Raw genomic sequence first — 21,055 nt, 5'->3', positions numbered from 1 at the left:
TGACAAAAACCTGCAATGCACAGAAAATGAGAAGAGAAAAAAAAATTTAACACCGTTTGTCATTATTTAACGGAAGGGACTATTTTGACTCAAAAATTTAAAAGTAAGGACCAATTTCAAACACTTTTCTAAAGAGGGACTAAATTGAGATTTGCCAACCAAACTAGGGACAAAGTTGGGTATCAAACCTATAATAAACTTGTGAATTCTGATTATGTATTCATTAAACAATTTATATTATTATTATGCATGTTAAAACTGAATGACAACAGTCAGATGATCAAATATAATGTATATACTATAATTGAGAAATAAAATAATTTTAAATTAATACAAAATGTATAATATAACCCTTTTAAAAATGTATATAATATATCAATTTTATATAAATGAAACAATAAATAATTTATAATAATACAAAATTTTGCACCTATGATTTATGGTAAAAAAAATCATTCTCTCAATTGGGTTTGAAAGAAAAGATAATCTAATAAAAAATATTAAACAATTAATGAAAGTGAATATATATATATATATATGTACACGAGTGGAAAATCAAATTACTTATTAAAAATATTTTATCAATTGATTCCTAAATCCTAACTTATTCGTAACAAACTTTACTAAAATATAACACTAATATATTAAATAACTTATTCCAAATATTTTTAAATTTATATACTATGTTAATTTTGATCTATATAATTATACATAAATAATTTATATTATAATTAAATCATGAGATAGTTGTTGCTAGCTGATCCAATAATGAATCATTGGTTTAATAAATAACTAAAATAAATAGATAGACCTTTCTTTCTCTTCATCTCTGGTCGATGGATCTTCTCATTTGAAAGATCTTCTATATCGATAATACACATTCCAGTTGACCGAGTCTAATTCGAATTGTTTTGTTCCGAAACAAAGAGATCCACGAGATGGTTTGTCCTATTTAGATATTCACAACAACAAAATATTGAATTTTATATGATTTAAGAGATATTTTTTTTTATTAAAGTGTAATTAAAACTAAAAGATACAAATGGTTCTCCCATTTTACATATCCACTACCTATGAAATGTGAAAAGAAAAAGGTTGTTTTCTTTATGGTTATGCCCGGAAAGAATTTGAATTTTTCATAATACTTCTTTAGATTGATATAAGAAAGAGATTCTCATATATTGAGTAATTTTTAATTAATTTTGTCACATTAAATGAATTAGCTAAAAGATACTTGTTTTTTCATCTTTTACTTATACTTTTCGTATGAAATTAGTTGAATTAAATGTTACCATCTCTGTTTAATAAGTGGATTTAATTGTTTGTAGTGAGGTAGAGTTTTGAAGGAATCTACATTAAAAAAAGAAAAAGAATAAAGAGTCTTGAATGAATCTATATTTTATTGATAACAAATGCAATGAATATTGACATTAAAATGTTGCTTAAATTTGCAAGATAATAATTTGAAGGAATGTAATACATAAGAAAACCGAAACACTGTTGCATTGCATATAAAATTTCTGCATTTCTTTCCTTATTTACATTGGGCAGAAGCAGCAGGTTGACTAATGTGATTCGTGGGGTCCAACAAATCGTAGGTGGAGCCCACCACTTGGTTTATTACCCCACCAAGGTACTCAACAGAGCATTCCGCATTTGCCAAGTGTATAGCCTCACAGATACGCCACGTGCCATCACAACACCAATCCCAACCACTACTTATGTTCCCGCTTCAGCTACTCCCTTTCATTCACTCCACCTTCCTCCACCCTTCACTTCCAAAATGAACAATTCCGCAAAGCTCCAACAACGGTGCGTGGCTTCCCTTAGAACCCTAACACCCCACATTACCTGTCTCGCGGTCCACCGTAACCTCCTCTACGCCGCCTCCCTAAACCTCATCAACGTCTTCGACCTCTCCCATTACTCCCACATCGACGCCTTCAACCAAAGCCCTGCCTCAGGCTTTGTCAAGTCCATCGCCTTCACCAACTCAAGGGTTTTCACCGCTCACCAAGACCGCAAGATACGCGTCTGGCTCATCACTCCCTCTAAACGACATCGTCTCCTCTCCTCCCTCCCCACCGTTACCGACCGTCTCCGCCGTTGCATCGTTCCCCGAAACTACGTCAGCGTGCGCCGCCACAAGTCCAGGCTCTGGATCCAGCATTGCGACACTGTCTCCGGTTTAGCCGTGAACCAGAGGCTCATGTATTCGGCTTCGTGGGATAAGAGCTTTAAGGTCTGGGACTTGTTCAGTTTCCGGTGTTTGGAGTCCGTCAAAGCGCATGAGGACGCGATCAACGCTCTGGTTGTTAACCGAGATGGTATCGTATACACCGCGTCCGCGGATGGGAGCATCAAGGTTTGGAGAAGAGACTGCGAGGGGAAACGGCACGTGTTGGTGAGCACCATTGGAAGGCAGAAGTCGACGGTGAATGCACTTGCGTTGGACGGAGGGGGCGCGGGGTTGTTTTCCGGCGGTTGCGACGGCGAGATATGCCGGTGGGAGTGGGGGTGCGAGGAAAACGGCGCGGTGAAGATGGAGACGTTAAGGGGTCACAGTGGAGCCATACTATGTCTTATCCACGTGGCGGGTTTGTTGGCGAGTGCGTCCGCTGATCTAACGGTTAGGATCTGGCAACGGGAGAGAGGGAGGAGTGGGTATAGTTGCAGGGCGGTGTTGGAAGGGCACGAGAAACCGGTGAAGTCGTTGGTGGCCTTTCCGGGAGGTGACGATGACTCAAACGGCGTCGTTAGGCTATTTAGTGGAAGCCTAGACGGGGAGATTAAGGTGTGGGAGTTGTTTGGTTCGGTCTGATTGTGCGTACCTGATTCACCGTTTGAGCACGCTCTTAGTTGGCTAGGTTAAAACTCTGATACTGATTGTATGAGTGTGCAATACATAATAGTTAAATCCAGAACTTAACCAGACTCCCTAGGTCCATTTCGTGCTACTGAAGGAATGTCCCTGTGCTTAAATTACATCAAAATAATTAGGAAAATGCATGCTTGTATTTCTTTCCAATTTCAACTAGATATCGATCTTGTTGTAAAAGTTATCTTCACAATGACAATGAACTTTAAATAAATAATCTGCAAATATTGTTGTAAGATGAAAGAAATTAGTTGCAGGAATCTAAAAGATAAAAGAAAACTCGAAGAATGATCCGTGCAGAGTTTGAAAAAAAATGCATGCAACAAACGTGATGTGGTGGCGGTTGTGGTTATATTAACAATTGAAAAAAACCACAAAACAAGATTACAGTCTGAAAATTAATAAGCTACAGAGTCTGAAATACTAAAATGTTGTATATTGTCCGAAAAAGATACGACCAACGACTTGTTTCTTAGTATTTAATATACATGTAATGTAATTATTAAATTTAATTAGTGATTAGATAGAAATAAGAAAAAAAGCGGTTGGGGTGTTGAAAGCACCATGGATCATCACATATCCCGAGATCATGGAGGAAACAGCTTGCAATTCATGCTTCCATGGTAATCCTCCCACTTCATTGGGAATCATAAGCTTTTGATTCCTTTACCCTCTTGCGCCACTCTTACTGAATTCAGAACCTCTTACACTATGCCATTTTTTTTCCAAATATTCTCCCAAAAATGGTAAACTGTTTTGAATTTTAATTCAAAAAGTTCTTTTTTTAAAGCTGAATGAGAAAGTTAGTTTCAAGAGTTCGGACTCGAATTTGATATTCTAAAGCAATTCTATAGGCTACGTGAGCTAGAATAGAATAGAGATGAGAAAAAAAGAATAAAATCTGTAACTTTCTATTCGTAAAAAATAATACTATTTATATGCCTTTCTGTTCTCTTTATTTCGTTTCCTCGCCCATTGTGTTTGGTAAGATTGAATTAATTGTTTGTTGCAGTGAAGCAGTTCAGAGTGGTAAACAATTATTTTCGTATGGATTCACTTGATAAAAAGGAAATAAATAAAAAAAAAAGTGAGTGGAAATAGGGAAAATAAATAAAAATATGAAAAAATGCGTTAATTTAAGATAAATAACAGTTCATACAGCACTTCTTTATTTATCTTTTACCGAATACCTTCACGAATTTATTTATGACCTACTTTTTTCCCCCTTTACGTTCTGTCTCTCCTATTTGAGCAAGAAAAAATACTGAGTATCTATCTATAGAAGAGGTTTTGTTGGAAGTATAACGAGGCATTATTAATTTGCATTAAATTAATTTTTTTGTTCGTGAATTTTAAATTCGAGTAGATAAACTAATGCTTTTTTATACTATATTCTTTAATAGCCATTAAGTTTAAATCCAATGGTCAAGATCACTGTTGAGATCGTAGAGGATGCTTAGGGTTATAATTTGGTTTCCAGTGGGTTTTTGAAAACCCAAATGTTCCATATAGCAAATTTCTATTAAGAAATATAATAAAAAAACTATTTTTTCAGTTTTATCATTTTAATAACTTTTTTTTTAATTTAAATAATTACTCATTAAAGAAAAAACATTTATACTTTTAACATTTTAGTAAGTATATTTTCAAATTTAAATAATTATTAATAATAAAATAATTATTTTCACAATATTATTTATAATATTTTTTATTTTATAAACTAAAATTTATTTTATTTATAATTATACACATTTTTTTTAATTTTATCTTTTTAATTACTATTTTTATATATTAAATCATTTATAAATATTTAAAAAAAAACATACGTAATAACCCTAATATAATATTATCATGAAATATACTTTTCTTGAAGTTATATCGTGCCTCAAAAATAAATTTAATATTCTAATTTACTAGCTAGCCTTATAACATATAATATAACTTTCTACAGAGAATTTGTACTGAATATATGATAATTTACTTTTTACTAATGATTTTACTTTTCATTAATGATATTGTTTTTCTTTTTAATATTATTTGTAATTATTTATTATAAAATGAAAAAACACTGAATATATGATAATTTGCTTTTTATTAATAATTTTACTTTTCATTGATCATATTCATTTTACTATTATTTGCAATTATTTAATATTAAGTGAAAAAACGATTATGATAATCCATAATTATCATAATCAATTATGAGCATGCAATAATTAATATTGTATACAGATCATGTTTATCTATTTATCTACTATTCGATCTAAAAAAACCATACTCATTATCTGTCCCCGTTGCTTGTTAGATATATGTGTAAAAAGAATTTAAGAATTTTGTTCAGTCCACAGATATTTGTTGGTATCCACAAATTTTTTTAAAAAAATATTTTTGTTTTTAAAAAATTATTTTAGTTCTCCATAATGTATTTTGAAGGAAGCGTGGGACATGGACAGTTCAAAAGGCGTTGGGCTTTTGAAGGAAGGTCCGACACTTTAGATCCTATTCCAACACTGGAAAAAAATCTCCTAACATTATAAGTACTGAAAATGAAGGATCAAGAATCATTATCAGTGAACCCATTTGAAAAATCACTGCAACTACGATTATTGTCTATTTTCTACCAATAATATCTGAAGTTCTTCGACCACTTTCAAGTAAAGAAATAACTCTCAATATACCAACTAACAACTCCTTAATTACTTCTCTCTTATATTTTTATATATTCTTTTATAAATATAATTGCTTATCACACCCACATATGGCAGTTGACAAAAGTAATTCAAATAAACACTTTTGAACAAATATTTTTGTATTGTGAATTTACTATTATTTAATCATATATCCTAGTAATGTTCCTCCTTGTTTCTTATTGCAAAACATCCTCGTCTTTTTTTAAGGTTGGAACGCGTCCTTTTGTACTCATTCTTTGATTTCAAAGCAAGTGCAGATAACTTGAGTTCCTTATTCCCATGTTGTTAGAACTTCGTATTATCTTTTGATTCTTTGCAACTTGCATAAATATGAAATTGTTGTTGGATCTGACTTATGAAATTCCTATTTGGTTGTGTTTGGTGTTTAGAGTTTGAAAAACAAGAAGAAGGAAGCGTTTGAGGATTGTAAATATTTACAAATATACCTCTATCGTGGACATGTCTAAGCCTTGATTCGTCACTATCAAGTGCTTGAACACGAGCAGTGCGTTGCCACGTCCTTACTGAAGATCTTATGGTTAATAGGCTTATCACGACAAAAGGTTGTCATTATCCATGGATAAATAGTCTAGACGACTTAGGCGGCGGGAATGGCGGTGGCCTTGACTCCAGCGATGAGCCTCATAGATAACAGATCTGAAAAAGAAATTAAGAATGAAGAAAGTAGGGAAAGGGAAAATATGTACTTGGAAGAGAACAACACCATTTTTGGCAGCGGAGTGTCTTAGATCTGAGGAGACTTATCTATCAACAACAACTTAAACCTCAAAGTCCCAGGACTGGCAAAAAATGAAAGCAAATGAGCACAACGACAGAAAGGAAAAAATAAAACATCCAACAACTTAAACCTAATAAAGGATAAACATGTCATTTTTTTTAACAAGTAACGGGTACCTGCGGTTATCAACAATTCGCAACAGATTTTATCCGCAAGCGTAAATGTTTTTTGTCATTCCTAGTTGTGACCTTTAAAAAGAAAAAGGTTTGGTGTCCTTTCACCTGGATATAATGAAAATATTATATTGACAATTTTAATAATCGAGCTATACTTAATCATAGGATATGAAGAGACTAGGTGTTACCACCCATCTCCACCACCACCCAACAACTACACTATGTAGTCCATCATTCAACCCACCTTGCACGGTTACCCAGTCCTTGTCAACCATCAAGTCCTTGTCATTGTTGGCCACTCACCTCCATCACACCTCCCCTCCACCATGCATATTGCCTCCTTGCATCTTAGAGATGCACTTTTGCATGTCTCCTTGTCGTGCCTTTGAGCATTTTCATTACATTAATTTAGCAAAACCATGAATCGTAAGTATTGGAAGGCAAGTGACAAGGATCATAAAATAAAGTCTAAGATGTTTTTGATTAGATTGAAGAAACTTTGGTATTTTACATTGTTCCTGTACCCAAAGGGAAAAGGACGAATTAGGTTATCAACCCACCTTGAAAAAGGGTGAATCTGCCTTCGATGAAGACTAGGGGGTTGGCCAGGATTGGGTGACTGACGAAGTGGATTGAATGAAGAGTCACATAATATAGATGTAGGATGGTGACAAAGATGGGTGATGACACCTAGTCTCTTCATTTCCTATGACTAAATCCAGGAATACCACGTCATATTTTCATAAGATTCATGTGAAATAATACTGAAACCCCTTATTTAAAAAAATATTGAAGCGACGCTTGTACAAATAACACTTTAAAAAAATGCCCATTTAATTGAAGATGTTAAATCTTCACCTAAAACCACAAGTCAACACAACTTTGTCATCATTTCTTAGAGTCTAAAGATTAGTTAGTACGTCTTACTGAAACTTCGATTCAAATCATAGTGATATGAAAAACACAAAGAATCAGTGATGCAAGTAGAAAGAATTAGTGCACATTCTTATTGAAAAGTAGATTTTAATCCTAACTCAACCTCAAAAAAACGGTTTGTAAATGAAGTTTGCACATACTTATAATATGAAATCATCAATTAACAAAATTTGCCAGGATAACCTTTAATCACGACTCTGATACATGTTAAGAAGTAGCTTTGAAGTCTAACTTAATCTCACAAAGTCGTTTAACAAGGTAATGTTTGCATCCACTTATATATACTATAAACTTGCTTTATCTGTAGTCAATGTGGGACTTCCAATACAACCCCTCACATTGAGTTCATCTCAAACGTTAGACTAATGTGTGATTATAATCTCACCTCACAAACTGATTTTGCAAGGTTGGGTTAGACTTAAAGTTCATTTCATAACATGGTATCAAAACAATGAATTTAACTTATATATGCTAGCGATATTTTTCATTTGATGGACTTATCGTATTACTCGTTATCAAATCACTACTAATATTTCAGTCTCACACTTAAGAAATATGTATCTTGATGTAAGAGATTATATTAAAAATCTCACATTAACTATAAATAAGACGATTTTATAATATATAATATTTAAACATATACAAATCTCATGAATTTTAAATAAGATTAAGTTAAGTTTAAAAGTACAATTTTTTTTAGTGAATTTTGCCATGGCAATAGTAAAACATTTGCAAAGTGATCCTAAAAAAAATATACTAGTGTAGTGTCACAAAGAGTATAGTAATGGCAACGTAACACTAGTAGCAGGTGTTGAAGCAACATGTCTCCGAATAGTGTGCTGAAGTTGGAATATATTTTCGTTCTCCTACCAATCCCATGAAATTCACTTTTTAGTGTACACATTCGTATTCTTTAGATTGCTTATATCATTTTCACTTTTAGATCATCATTATTTTAGAATTATGAAAATCTTTCATGTTGGAATGAAAAAAGATTTATTGGTAAAATTATTGAGATAGGAAGATCAAATGTATCGTTAAATAAAAATTAATACACTTTTAACCATAATAAAAAAATTTATTACCGTTTTATATTTATTATAAAATTTCACATATTTAAATGTATAAAAATAAATAAATAAGACAACTAAACAAAACATCAACAACATCACTTAATTAGCAGAAAAATTAAACAAAAAAAATTAGTAAAAAGAATAGAATTTTTTTGAATATTTAATAAATTCTAAGAAAATTTAATAAAAACCTAATTAAAAAATATATAAATTTATCATAAATTTTAAACTTAATTAAGCGCTATTATTTTATTTTCTCATATACGTTTTTTTTTTGCTCTATTTTTCCTCGGCGGCAAACTATGCCAAGTAAAAGGAGATTCCCATCCAAACATGTTGAGGAAGTAACCGCACAGTAGCTAGTTTTCTCTCGTGTCATTTTATTTCCCTCCAAATCCAAAGGCGTGTTTGGTGAAGGCTGTGGCGGTGATCGGAATAGCACAGAAGGTATAGCTTTACGATGGAGGAAGTGACCTTGGAGTGTGTACGGCCCTAAAATCCTTTCCTCCCCTCTCTTTACAAGGCAATTGATGTATTGATTTTCTGTATACCTCACTTCTTCGTTCAAATTTGGTAACAGGATCTCATTCATTCCATTTTGAAGCGCTTTTGGACACTGCGAGCCCTTGGTCCCATTCTTCTTCTCTCTTACCCTGATTTCCTTCCCACTTTACCCCAATCACTAACTTCTTTTTCTTCTGTTCCAATTTTCAGAGCGGGAAAACGTTGAACCTAACGACGCTCCGGATTCCGAGGTTCCTTGCAATTTCCTTACATTTCATTTCTATTTTTTTTAATATTCCTCGTAACCCTTTTGTTTGTGTTTGTTTCTTCACAACGATATAATTTCTGAATTTCCCTTGTTACACTGCGGGACTTCGAAAATTTGGGATTGTTTTTGTGCTGTTATTTTCAATAATTACTTCGCTAAACTACCCGATTGTTACGATTAAAAATAGAAAAAACAGATCTGCTCATGTATTAGGATTCTGTTAAGTTTACTGCATTGGATTTTAATTTTGATACTACGTTTCTGTAGCTTTTTAGAAACCTTGCAAATCACATTTATGTCCTTATTAGTGTCTTGTTCTTATTTATAGTAGTGTGAAGTGACGTAAGGTCATTTTTTTGTTACTGGTTTAGGTTATTTCCATGGTCTCTTCTATTGTCCCTGTTAACTAACATAAGGTTTTTCGTTCAAGAGTGATTCACTTATTGGAATTGCAAACTTACCATTAGTTTCTTTCCTTCTATCTTATCTCATGCTTTGTTCATTTGTTGTTTTGTAAGTCTTGTTCGTGAGGTCTTTCAATTTCAACAGCTTTATTAGCTACATGGTGCCTACACATCACTTCAGTGTCTGTTGATTTGGTGCATACGAATACGCTTCTCACAAAATCTTATTCAATGGTTACTTTTGGTCGCATCCTTCAAGAAAATTATAACTGAAACTCTGATCATATAACCCTGAATGACAATGAACCCAAAAGTTCAATGTAGAGAATGTGCTATCTGATTAAGAAATTTTGGCCGTTCATAAGCGTTTGGAGTTAGTTGTGAAGCTATTTTGTGTATGCAAGGAAGTTTTTTGTTGGATTTTGTCATAGATGAGAGATCTCTGTAGCAAGCATGAAATACAATGAGTGCGTAATTTTTTCAACATATCACATTGTAACATACAACATTCCCCAAATTTTTGGCAAGGGAATTGGCCCTGGTTGTTCCCCTTTCAATTTCTTGTATTCACTTTTTAGGTTTTGCTAATTTGTCTTCAGTTTAAGATGTCTATATATCTATTTCAACAAATATCTTGTTTTTCATAGTATATTTATTTTGTCATCTATAGCTGACTGGGTGCCATCAACAGCAATAACATCCTAAGTAGAATCTACATTCTCTAATATTTTAGTTATTCTCTTCAACTACATTATATCCCTTGCTTCACTGTTGCATTGGGTTTACTCCTACAGGTAGGAGTTGGAACATCCAAGAAGAGTCGCACAACTTCTGGTATTTATGCCATGTCTCCATTTTTCATTCTATTGATGGATTTATTCTCTGGGGGTGTTCTGGGATCACCTCACGCCATGGTTTTGTTATTGCAAATTGAACATTGGCTTGTTTTACTCATTTCTTCATCGTTTCTGATCCAGCTAATGGCAATACTCTGAAGCTTACCTGTGAACTTCTCCGGCTTTTTATCACAGGTTTATTCATCTTAAAAGAGAAACGTTTTGTGCTTGCTTGGTCTTGACTATAAGTTTGCTCATAATCTTTTTAACCTTGACATAAACCTTTCTCATGATGCAGAGGCTGTTCAACGTGCTGCTGCTGTTGCAGAAGCGGAGGGTGCTAGTGAAATAGAGCCAACTCATCTTGAGATTATTCTTCCTCAGTTGCTATTGGATTTCTAATTCATTTAAAATACTTATATGTAATTTCTACTTCCCCGCATCATCAATTTAGTAGAAAGGACATTCCGAAGATGTCATATACAACTAATTCTTTCCATGGACATTTAAAGGGATGAAAACTGACTATTGAAGTTGTTCCTTCACTCGCTTTATCTAACTATTTTGAAGTTGAAGTCTACATTTTCATTTAGTTCATGTAAGAAGTGTAATTTCTTTTTGCTATACAGAAGAAAAAAGAGTAAAAACATTAATTAAAAATAACTTTAAAATTGTGAAGCCATTTTTTTTTATTAAAGAATATCAAATTATACAATTTAAAAGTCAAAAATAATTTTGGAATTATGTAATCTAAAAGCCAAACGACTGAGATTGTATAATTCAAAAGCGAAATAACTTCCAAATTATATAATTCCAAAATATTTTTTGAAAAAAAAAATCAAATTACACAGTTTATAAATCATTTTTAACTCGAATTATACCATTTAAAACGTTTTTTTTTCTTTTGCTTTTAAATTGTGCATTTTTTAAAGTATTTTATACTTTCAAATTGCTTAAAGGAAATTAAAAAGATGCAAGAAGAAACTCCTTCATCATCAAACTAAGAGAAGGTAAACCCAACTTATATAAAGTCTAATATCTCTTTATGAAAACAAGGTTGCTTCTTTCTACACTTCCCTTTTTTCTTCTTACACCCTATAATATTGACAATTACTAAATTACTCCTCATTAAAATTGTAATAAAAAGGACAAAAATCCTCTTCCACCTTTTTTAAATAAATTTGGAATCATATAATTCAAAATATTATTATTTTTTTTTAAATCTGGAAACATTAACCAAAGGTGAAGGGTTGCTTGGGGAAGCACAAGCAAGACCAAAGATGAGATGGTCTTTGAATGCAAAGGCAGACGCCAATGGCTTCTCAATTTCTCTCTCCCTTTGCTTGGTTGTTTCCTCAACAATACAAAAAAAAAAAAAAAAAAAAAAAGAGGAAATTGGAGAAGAAGAAAATATTAAAATATCTTTTATGGAATACTTAATTTGAAATATATATCTTTAAATACATAAGATTGCACAATTTAGAATATATTTAAAAAACATATTTAAAATTCATAACATACTTCTGAATTAAAAAAATATTTTTTGAATTACTCAATTTAAAATATATTTTGGATTATATAATAATTTGAAAATGTAATTTCAAATTCAAAAATAACCTTCAGAACTTAGAATATATTAAAAATAAGAGGTGTAGAGATATTTTTATCTTTTATTATAATTTTCATGAGAAATAAGTGTTATAGGGTGCAGGAAGAAAAAGAGGAGGTGCAGGAAAAACCAGCATTAAATCTAACTTAATACAAAGCCCACTGAGGAGGAAGCCTGTGAGGTAAAGTGGCAAAATAACGATGGTATCATGCCAACGACACGGAACTGCAGCACTACAACTGAACAAGACACCGAAAAACACTACGTTCTTTGAACGCAAAACAATAATCTAAACCTGTCCCAATTACTGCATCAGTGTCGCTCTGTAACAATAAATCCTTACTGATCCCTCAACCCTAATTTCGCTCCGGAGAACGCTATTTTCTATACGATGGAGGTAACCCCTTTCTCTTTCTTCGTCGTTTATCACTGCGATCGATCGTCGAACATAGTTCCTCACCGACGAAAACACCTCCCTGTCTTTTCTTCCCTCATTTACGTCGAATCCTTGTATTGCTCTCAACTTTAATTAAAACTTAGCTACTAAATTCATAAATTATGAATTTGTTTCCGTCTTTCAACTGCATTACTTGAGGAGCGGCTCCTTGAGTGTTTGTAAACTCATTCTGTTTTGAATTTTGAACGTGCTCATCATGACTGGAATTTTATGATAATTCTCATTAAGGAGTAGAAACATCGTCTTCCGTATCTGTAACTTACAATGGCTATTGGCCTTCCTTTTAGTGTTGACCAATGTTATGCATGTTCAATTACAGTGTATTTGTATGAACTGTTTATCTCATTTAGGGCCGATGATGATTCTGGGTCCCTTCTGCTTTTATACCATAAATTTAGCTTTTTGATTCTCTGTGATTGCTCACCACAGGGGTGCAGTTCAGATAAAAGGAATAACGGGAGCTACATGCTTGTGCTTTCTTAGTTTATCCTCTTATTTTCTGTAATATTTAAAACTAGAACTAATCTAAAGTAAATATTTTTTTTCAAAACAGCAATACTGGTCTGGAAGTGCCCTCAACGAGAACAAAGGAATGGTAGATAATTTGCAGAGTTATGGAATTATTACTTCCAGAAAGGTAGGTGAAGTAATGGAAACCATTGATAGAGCTTTGTTTGTGCCTGGTGGACTTCAACCTTATGTTGACAGTCCTATGCCGATAGGCTACAATGCTACTATCTCTGCGCCACATATGCATGCAACGTGCCTTCAGTTGCTGGAGAAGAATTTGCAGCCTGGGATGCGTGCTCTGGACGTTGGCTCTGGTATAGTCCATGGATTATTTTCTTGCTACCTATCTATTATTATATTTTTTTTTTCTAATTTATTAGAGAGAAATGAAAAAAAAAAAAAATCTTATTTGAAATAAATTTATTCCACTACTATTGCTATAGAGGATTTGTTGTTTACTGGTCATGGATAGACTACAGAAAATGTTGATGGCGGCTGTACGGGCAAGGGTGTGCAGAAAATAGTGCATGCTTTATTTCCTTCCCTTAATGAAGTTGTAGAAGGTAGACGTGGAGATTTTATAATGTAAAATCCTTGATTTTTTTAATTGATAACACCATTACTCTCAGATTTGCATAATCCCAATTCAATGTGGCAATGTTGTTCGTTCCTTTGTGCAATGCAGAATTAAATGATGTTCTATATAACAGGAACAAACTTCTAGTGCCTTCGTTCTCTTTATTCTCTGCATTTGATGCAAACTATTCATACTTTGGACCCTTTGCAGGAACGGGATACCTCACTGGATGCTTTGCCTTGATGGTAGGACCTCAAGGCCGTGCTGTTGGCGTGGAACATATTCCTGAATTGGTTTCTTTTTCAATTGAGAATATTAAAAAAAGTGCTGCAGCTCAACCACTAAAAGATGGTTCCCTTTCAGTGCATTGTGGTGGTACGGTTTCTATGATTTCCTTTGATATGAAATATTGAAACTCTTTTCCACAACAAAATACAACTCCACTTGATGTAATCGACTAAGACAGTTTAATCTAGTCCATTTGTTAGATATGGCTGTCGAAGACTTAATGTTAGGTAAAGGATTGACTAACTTTAACGAGTCATTCAGTTAAACAAAAAATTATAACCTGATGATCTAGATTTGACATCAGTTTGAAGTGATTGAATATACTCAAGTAACCTGATGGTCAGGATTTGGACTTTGTTTAATGTGACTGAGTAAACTTCATCTGAAAATAGAGTTTATTCATAAGCATTCATGTTGTGACACTCCTAGATATTGTGGTTTGCGAATGTCCATATTCACTTTCTTTAACTCTTGTCCTCTGTTCTGCGGTGGTAACTGCATGGTTATTGATGCTTTTTTAGCACTTAAATAATTTGCTATGTCAAGTTGGCTGATCAGTAATTTCAAATATTTGAGTGATTGTTGTGTTGACAGATGGGAGGCAAGGTTGGCCTGATTTTGCTCCATATGATGCCATTCACGTGGGAGCAGCGGCACCAGAAATTCCTCAACCACTTATTGACCAGTTGAAGCCGGGTGGTAGAATGGTTATTCCTGTTGGGAACATATTTCAAGATTTAAAGGTCTTGGACAAGAACTCCGATGGTTCTATCAGTATCCGGACTGAGACTTCAGTTCGGTATGTGCCTCTCACTAGCAGAGAAGCTCAGTTACGTGGTTAGTGAAATGGATGTCTGGAAGGCTTTGGTTGTCTGTACCACGTGCTGTAAGAATTTGTATAGTTGAAGCTGCTGTTCTTTTCTTGCCCTAAAACAAATGATTCATGTTGATCCTTCAGAACAGTAGTAAGTAGTAATAATTACACCATAAACATTCTCATTCTTTGTCTGAAATCTGAATCTATTTTCTGGCTTTTAATAATATATAAAAAATTATTTTCTATGTAAGTAGTTGAGTCGAAAACTTAAACAATTGTGTCTTATTATGCACTTTCTGAGAAAAAGATTTTGAACAATTGACAGAATACAGTTTTGATAATGTCTTCCTATATAAAAGAATAAACCTGCTATATGTGTTAACTGTTGTATCATGAAGTTATTATCACAATATTTCTGATTGCTTGACTTACAATTTAAACTTTAACTTACTGTGTTCATGTAACAGCATAGGTTAATATCATATTTATTATTCATATTCACACTTTTTCTGCAACATCGGTTGAGTTTGAGATGTTAACTTATCAATTGAGTACATATTTGGGGCATGTTTAATGTTTCCTAGTAGAAGGGTTTAAGATGCTTTTTGTGATTGTTAAAATTGGTAGGGATGTGGGTGTTTAATTTGTATGTCTTGTGTCATGTGGATGTATTATAATGACACATCTCTTGTTATTCTTTATGCATTGATAATAATCAGTTGGCTTATAAAAAAATCTATGCTTAATTATGAAGTAAGATATTATGAAGTAAGATATTAATCAGTCGCAAATTATAGATATTACTAGTTAATTTAAGTATTGAAGCTAGCAATTATTAATAGTTAGTGTTAATCAATGATAATTAAATTTAGTCTTTATCATTTGAATCTAAGTTGATCATGGATCTATTTTAACAATTTTCTTCATAGTACTTCAAGAAAAGAAAAAAAGTGCTTCTTCCTATTGCCCATAAGTTATAAATAAAAAAATTAGAACAATATATATGAACTTTTACAAATTAGTTTATACATAATCTAATTCTAATTTATGAAAAAACTAATTTTAACTTGTGAAAAAACTAATTTTATTTTTCTTCATATTTTTCTTCTGTAGAAGTATTTGTAAATAAGTTTGTTCAAAATATCGAAACTTAAAACTTATTTAATTCGAGGTTTAAAATGAATAAGGTAGAACTGGTATTTGTGAGCTTATTGGCTATAGAAACCATTTTAAAGGACTATAGTTTCGAGTTTCTTTTGTTAATTTTGAAAGTGAGACAAATCAATTGACATGTTTTTTACTTTAAAAGACCATAGGCTATTTTTTATTGTTTTGTTAAAACCTTATATTTTTGTTTCTTTTAGAAAATCCTGCACTCACATCGCAATGTTGTCAGATATCAGAATATTTTTGGCACCGAAGGCAAAATTAGTCAACCATATACTTATCTTATAATTTCAAAGATTAAATCATCGTACCGGAGTCACTTTCGTGATAAATCATGCATGTGTCTGTAATTTTTGTGCCAAGTTTTGTACTGACGATCCTCTTTCATGAAAACAAACATTGAAGGCCTCGGTGCTCTAAATATTTCCTAATTTTTCTAACTTTCTAGAGAAGTGGTGCTTAGAAATTAGACTAACCTTACGGATTATTGACAAATAGATTTAAACACGTATTTAATCACTTCCAGTGTTGATTATTGTTACTAAATATTCAGTCAAGGAGAGTCTTTTACACTGTAACCATTGGTTAGTTATTATCCTGCAATGGCAGGAGAAAAGCCTGGTCCTTCAGACAAGAGAATTCCCCATGCAAAGGGAAGGGACAAGCCGATTTATCTGTGCTTGTAATTTCTTTTACTGTAAAAGGTGTAACCATTTGAATAAGGAATCCAACAAATGACATGACAGATGATCAAGCCTTAAGCTTTGGCATCTATATTGCATGAAGTCAGTCTTAAATATGCTCGTTTCAGTTTCTATTTACCAGAAGATTCAAAGGAACATTATATTGTCGAGCATCAATAGCAAACAAAACGGTTGAGAAAACAAAATGAAGAGTTTTTCCAAAATCCCTAGAGTTTGAATTGTAAATTTTAATCATTTTCATCTAGACATNGAATTAATAACAATAAGATCTGCAAATTCAATCTGAAACCAGCTGCCAAAGAAGGTAAAAATTGACACTGTATAAAGGGAACTCAATCAGTCGGACATGGAAGATTACTCTCAAGTTACCACTCAATAGGAGTTGCGTCTAGGCCTTTCCTCTGCAACATTCACTCTGATTGGTCTCCCATCCAATTCCTGCAATAATATCAGAACCACCATATCAGAATTTTATTCCCCAGAATGAAACACACAAGCAGTCCTTGTAATGTTACCACAAATGATCAAGTAATAAAGTACTGGTGTTTTTACCTGACCATCAAGAGCAGCAATCGCATCGTTCACATCAGCCTCACTGGCCATTGTGACAAAGCCAAAACCACGTGATCGACCACTCTCCCTGTCATAGACCACCCGAGCCTCCACAACCTTACCATGTTCACTAAAAATTTGCTCTAGCCGAGCATTGTCAACAGTCCATGGCAAGTTCCCAACGTAGATTCTTGTAGCAGAACTCGAGGTTCGTGGTGGCTGTGATGAGCGGTCAGGCTGTGCTCCTTTTGGAGCAGCCTTATTTACGGTCAACACTCTTCCATTAAGTTCCTGTCACGGAAAGATGGATAAGATCCAAAACAACTCAAGAAACCACAATAAAACTAGATAGATAAGAAAATCAATAGGCATGCTTATTCCAGCAAAGGACATGTCACCCAAAAGACACATTTCAACTTGGAAGAACCGCTTAGTCGAAAGGCCTTTGTATGTGCAGAAAAGTGTCCATACTCATACAAATCTAATGAGAACAAAATTAAAATATAAAATTCAGTTTTATTTCGTTCAGTAAAAGTAACAGTCTACACAGACAATAATATTTCAAATACAATAGCAAGGAGGTCCCAATTTTACTATTTATGCAGGCACTGAAGCAATAAGATATTCAGATGACATTGGGTAAAATCTATCGATTACAAGTTTGGGTCTAAACATTTGTACCAATTCCTTGCCACAATTTAAATCTCGAAGACATTTATTACAAGGAGAACAAAGCATCATTAGAACAAGGCCAAACCTCATAGTGTCATAGGTTAACCACTTTGAAGATAATCAAAGAGAAGCAACAGTAGTAATAACATTTTCCCCTTCTTGTCTATACAAATCTATCATCATTCTCACATTCACCCCAAATTTTATTTCATTTGGGGAAGGAGAGAGATAGTAATGTACAATCATACAATTCAGGATCCATAAGTAGCCAAACCTGGACACATTTGTTTATACTTTTACACTGGGATCTTAACATTGAGAATAAGAATAGTGTCAACATGTCACATTTGAATGGAGTGGACTGATCCTAGCCTCCTGTGCACCATTGTTTGGATTGTTTAAAACTAGATGGAATGAAGTATAACAAGATGACACACACATCCCATCCCATTCTATCCAATACCACTTTTTCTTCCCCTTCAATTGATTTTTTGTGAACCTAGATTCTTTTCGGGCCAAGAGTCAGAAACTAATTACTAAAAGCACCCACACTAACATCTCTCAAAAGATGTTTTTTCATAGACATTCACAAAGGAATCAAACTTCTGACTACATCTTGGGCATGACAATCTGGGAATATACCACATAATGTTGATACCCAATCTTTTTACTGTTCCATTCCATCACAAAATTACCCAAACAATGGAATAATACTTTGTTAAATTCCATAATTCTACACATCCACCATTAAAATCCAAATCCTAACACAGCTTTGCACTTGAATATTGGACCACAATTATAACCCTACTAACTCAAAAACAAAATATAAAGCAACATAATAACTTACGTAACCACTGAACTTCTTGACAGCATTCTCAACCTCTTCAAGTGTACTCATGGTGACAAATCCAAAGCCACGACTACGGTCAGTGACCCTATTATAAATTACCTGAAACCATGGACACCCACATTGAAATCAAACATTTGAAACTTCAAATTAAAGAAAACACCAACATAAACAAAGACTCACTCACCTCAGCAACCTCAACGGTGCCAGCCTCCTTAAAAAGAAAAGCCAATTGCTGGCTATCAACATCATAGGGCAAGTTCCCAACAAAGATCTTAACCTCCTCGGGTGGTTGAGCGAAACCCCCTCCGGTGACTTCCTCCGCGCCGTCATCGGCACCTTCTTCAGTTCCCCACGCGGAGTCGCCTTCGTTCTCCCATATGGCGTTGTCTTCCTCTCCTTGGGCCCAATCCGATGTCTGGGCGACGAATGTGAGGAGAGAGGGGAGGCGGGTGGTGTTGGTGGTGAGGGGAAAGAAGGAAGAATTGGAGCATGGAAGCTTGAGGTTGAGGCGCTTGGAGGGAAGTGAGAGAGAAAGGGTTTTGTTATTGACGCGGAAGAGAGAAGGGAGAGAGAGAATGCATGATTCCGCCATTGTGAGAGAGTTGAAGGAAGACGTGGTTGTGAGAGAGAAAGGCATAGACATGGATAGAGTTTATGACATCACAGAAAAACCGAAGCACCACACCGAGATTGAGGAGAAGAGAGGATAAGGGGTATAATTGAACATGAGAAGTGGAGGGTTTTGGTTGCTCCTACGATGTAGTAGAACCAAAACTACCCCAGATTTTATTTTTATTTTTATTTTTCTATCGGAGAAAAAGCTTACTTTGAATAACTTCTTTTAAGTAAATATTAAAATTAGTCCTTAAATATTATTGTCCAGGTTAATAAGTTTGTGAATAAATAATAAAAATTTCATGCGAATTAATCTTGGTGTTGAATATTCCAAGTAAACATTAGTCTTTTAATTAACGAGGTATTGTTGATTTACTCATAAAATGAGTTTAGTTTTTTAGTTTTTTAAAATACAAAGTGATTTATTTTAGTCACTCGAACCATTTGAGACAGAGACAGAAGAAATTTTGCTTGAAGATTTGCTTTGTACAAAAGAGAATACACACTTGAAATATATTTTTGTTTTTGTTTTATTATGACTATATTTGAGATTAATCTATTTAATTCTATTTTAATGTTTTCTTATGGATGATTTATATATGATTATGTTTATTTTCCGTGTTGAAATAACATGTAAACTCTAGCAAAGGGAAGACTTAGATAGAGTTTATTTTTATTTTTTTTCAAAGAACATCAAATAGTGTTAGATACTTGAAAATTTTTAAAATTGTTTACAAACACAGTAAAGAAAAGGATAGAGATAAAATCTCGTTTTATAGTGATTCACTTTTAGATCAAGTTCTTCCTTAAGAACTCTTATAACATTTTACTAATTTCAACAAGTTACAAATAAGTTTAGGACAGTTCAACTAGTTAAAATACTATTTAATTTCTCTTGAACTAAACCAATTGTGTTTTGAACAACTCATCATTATTTAAAATAAATATATGTTTAAAACAAGTAAAGATAAATAACTCTTTTAAAAATAATATGATCAAAACAATATAAATATGAAAAACTTGTTAAAAGAATATATCACTAACAATAAACGATGTAGCATATATGCACAATCAAAAACATAAGTATAACATTGATTTCCTGTAAAGTTGATGTATCGATTATGCTTAAAACTAATGTTTTATGTCCCACTAGACCATATATAACATCGTTTTTAAACATAATCAATTCAGCAAGAAAACATACTACATCGATTTCCTAGAAAAACTAATATGTGACTAATTTTATGTAAATTATTACGATTTAACATTATTTTATAATATTAATGGATGTATTTTAGATTATGACTTTTTTCTGTTCTCTTAATCTCCTTCCAAAGTCTTTTTTTTCTTCTCCAATTCACATAATAACTTATATTAACAATCACAATATTTGTTATGCTATCCTTCCATTCTCCTTCCATGCAACCTTGTGTTACATAAAAAAACATCATTATCCCATAGGCACAATAATCCTCCTACCATGTTTTTATGATAAGGTTGATTTTCAAGTTATTCTCCATGAGTTTTAGCATAATTTTATATCAGCTTTGTTTCTTTACTCTTGAATACAACGTACGTGTTTTCTTTTATTAAATTATTTATGTAATAAATTTCTTTCTTAGTGACCTTAGCCATTTAACATTGGATAATATTATTCTCGTGGTTCCTGTTTCCTTTTCTCTCAATGCGTACTCTTGTTTATTTCTTTGTTCTATTTTGATAAAAAAATAAAT

At 33.1% G+C, this 21,055-nt stretch overlaps 3 protein-coding genes across 3 annotated transcripts; 2 read left to right on the top strand and 1 right to left on the bottom strand.

Moving 5' to 3' along the window:
- The first annotated feature begins 1,783 nt into the window (after nucleotides 1-1,783).
- LOC106767817 (protein JINGUBANG) lies at nucleotides 1,784-11,049 on the top strand. The gene is made up of 7 exons (XM_022782779.1): nucleotides 1,784-2,794; nucleotides 8,856-8,939; nucleotides 9,073-9,121; nucleotides 9,207-9,247; nucleotides 10,463-10,502; nucleotides 10,646-10,699; nucleotides 10,803-11,049. The coding sequence occupies exons 1-7, from the start codon at nucleotides 1,784-1,786 to the stop codon at nucleotides 10,904-10,906; spliced, it is 1,383 nt and encodes a 460-aa protein (XP_022638500.1). The 3' UTR covers nucleotides 10,907-11,049.
- Nucleotides 11,050-12,294: 1,245 nt separating this feature from the next.
- Nucleotides 12,295-15,012, top strand: LOC106767253 (protein-L-isoaspartate O-methyltransferase 1). Its single transcript, XM_014652103.2, has 4 exons — nucleotides 12,295-12,510; nucleotides 13,124-13,394; nucleotides 13,868-14,032; nucleotides 14,540-15,012. Exons 1-4 carry the CDS (start codon nucleotides 12,505-12,507, stop codon nucleotides 14,785-14,787), a joined length of 690 nt encoding a protein of 229 aa, XP_014507589.1. The 5' UTR covers nucleotides 12,295-12,504; the 3' UTR covers nucleotides 14,788-15,012.
- A 1,703-nt stretch (nucleotides 15,013-16,715) lies between these two features.
- Nucleotides 16,716-19,441, bottom strand: LOC106769106 (28 kDa ribonucleoprotein, chloroplastic). The gene is made up of 4 exons (XM_014654586.2): nucleotides 18,892-19,441; nucleotides 18,705-18,806; nucleotides 17,186-17,476; nucleotides 16,716-17,071 (listed from the first exon to the last, which is right to left on the bottom strand). Exons 1-4 carry the CDS (start codon nucleotides 19,348-19,350, stop codon nucleotides 17,006-17,008), a joined length of 918 nt encoding a protein of 305 aa, XP_014510072.1. The 5' UTR covers nucleotides 19,351-19,441; the 3' UTR covers nucleotides 16,716-17,005.
- Between the last annotated feature and the right edge of the window lie 1,614 nt (nucleotides 19,442-21,055).

Source organism: Vigna radiata, chromosome 7, assembly GCF_000741045.1.
Source record: "Vigna radiata var. radiata cultivar VC1973A chromosome 7, Vradiata_ver6, whole genome shotgun sequence".
Classification (NCBI taxonomy): domain Eukaryota; kingdom Viridiplantae; phylum Streptophyta; class Magnoliopsida; order Fabales; family Fabaceae; genus Vigna; species Vigna radiata.
Note: the sequence above shows the minus strand (reverse complement) of the source record. Positions and strands in the feature narration are given on the sequence as shown.

Coding starts and splice junctions, on each gene's coding strand:
- LOC106767817 (XM_022782779.1), top strand. CDS start 1,784: ATGAACAATTCCGCAAAGCTCCAACAACGGTGCGTGGCTTCCCTTAGA. Junction 10,503..10,645: donor GAAGAGTCGCACAACTTCTG/GTATTTATGCCA, acceptor TTTCTGATCCAG/CTAATGGCAATACTCTGAAG. Junction 10,700..10,802: donor TCTCCGGCTTTTTATCACAG/GTTTATTCATCT, acceptor CTCATGATGCAG/AGGCTGTTCAACGTGCTGCT.
- LOC106767253 (XM_014652103.2), top strand. Junction 13,395..13,867: donor TGCTCTGGACGTTGGCTCTG/GTATAGTCCATG, acceptor GACCCTTTGCAG/GAACGGGATACCTCACTGGA. Junction 14,033..14,539: donor CCTTTCAGTGCATTGTGGTG/GTACGGTTTCTA, acceptor TTGTGTTGACAG/ATGGGAGGCAAGGTTGGCCT.
- LOC106769106 (XM_014654586.2), bottom strand. CDS start 19,350: ATGTCTATGCCTTTCTCTCTCACAACCACGTCTTCCTTCAACTCTCTC. Junction 17,477..18,704: donor TCAAGAAGTTCAGTGGTTAC/GTAAGTTATTAT, acceptor TTTCCGTGACAG/GAACTTAATGGAAGAGTGTT. Junction 17,072..17,185: donor TTGCTGCTCTTGATGGTCAG/GTAAAAACACCA, acceptor ATATTATTGCAG/GAATTGGATGGGAGACCAAT.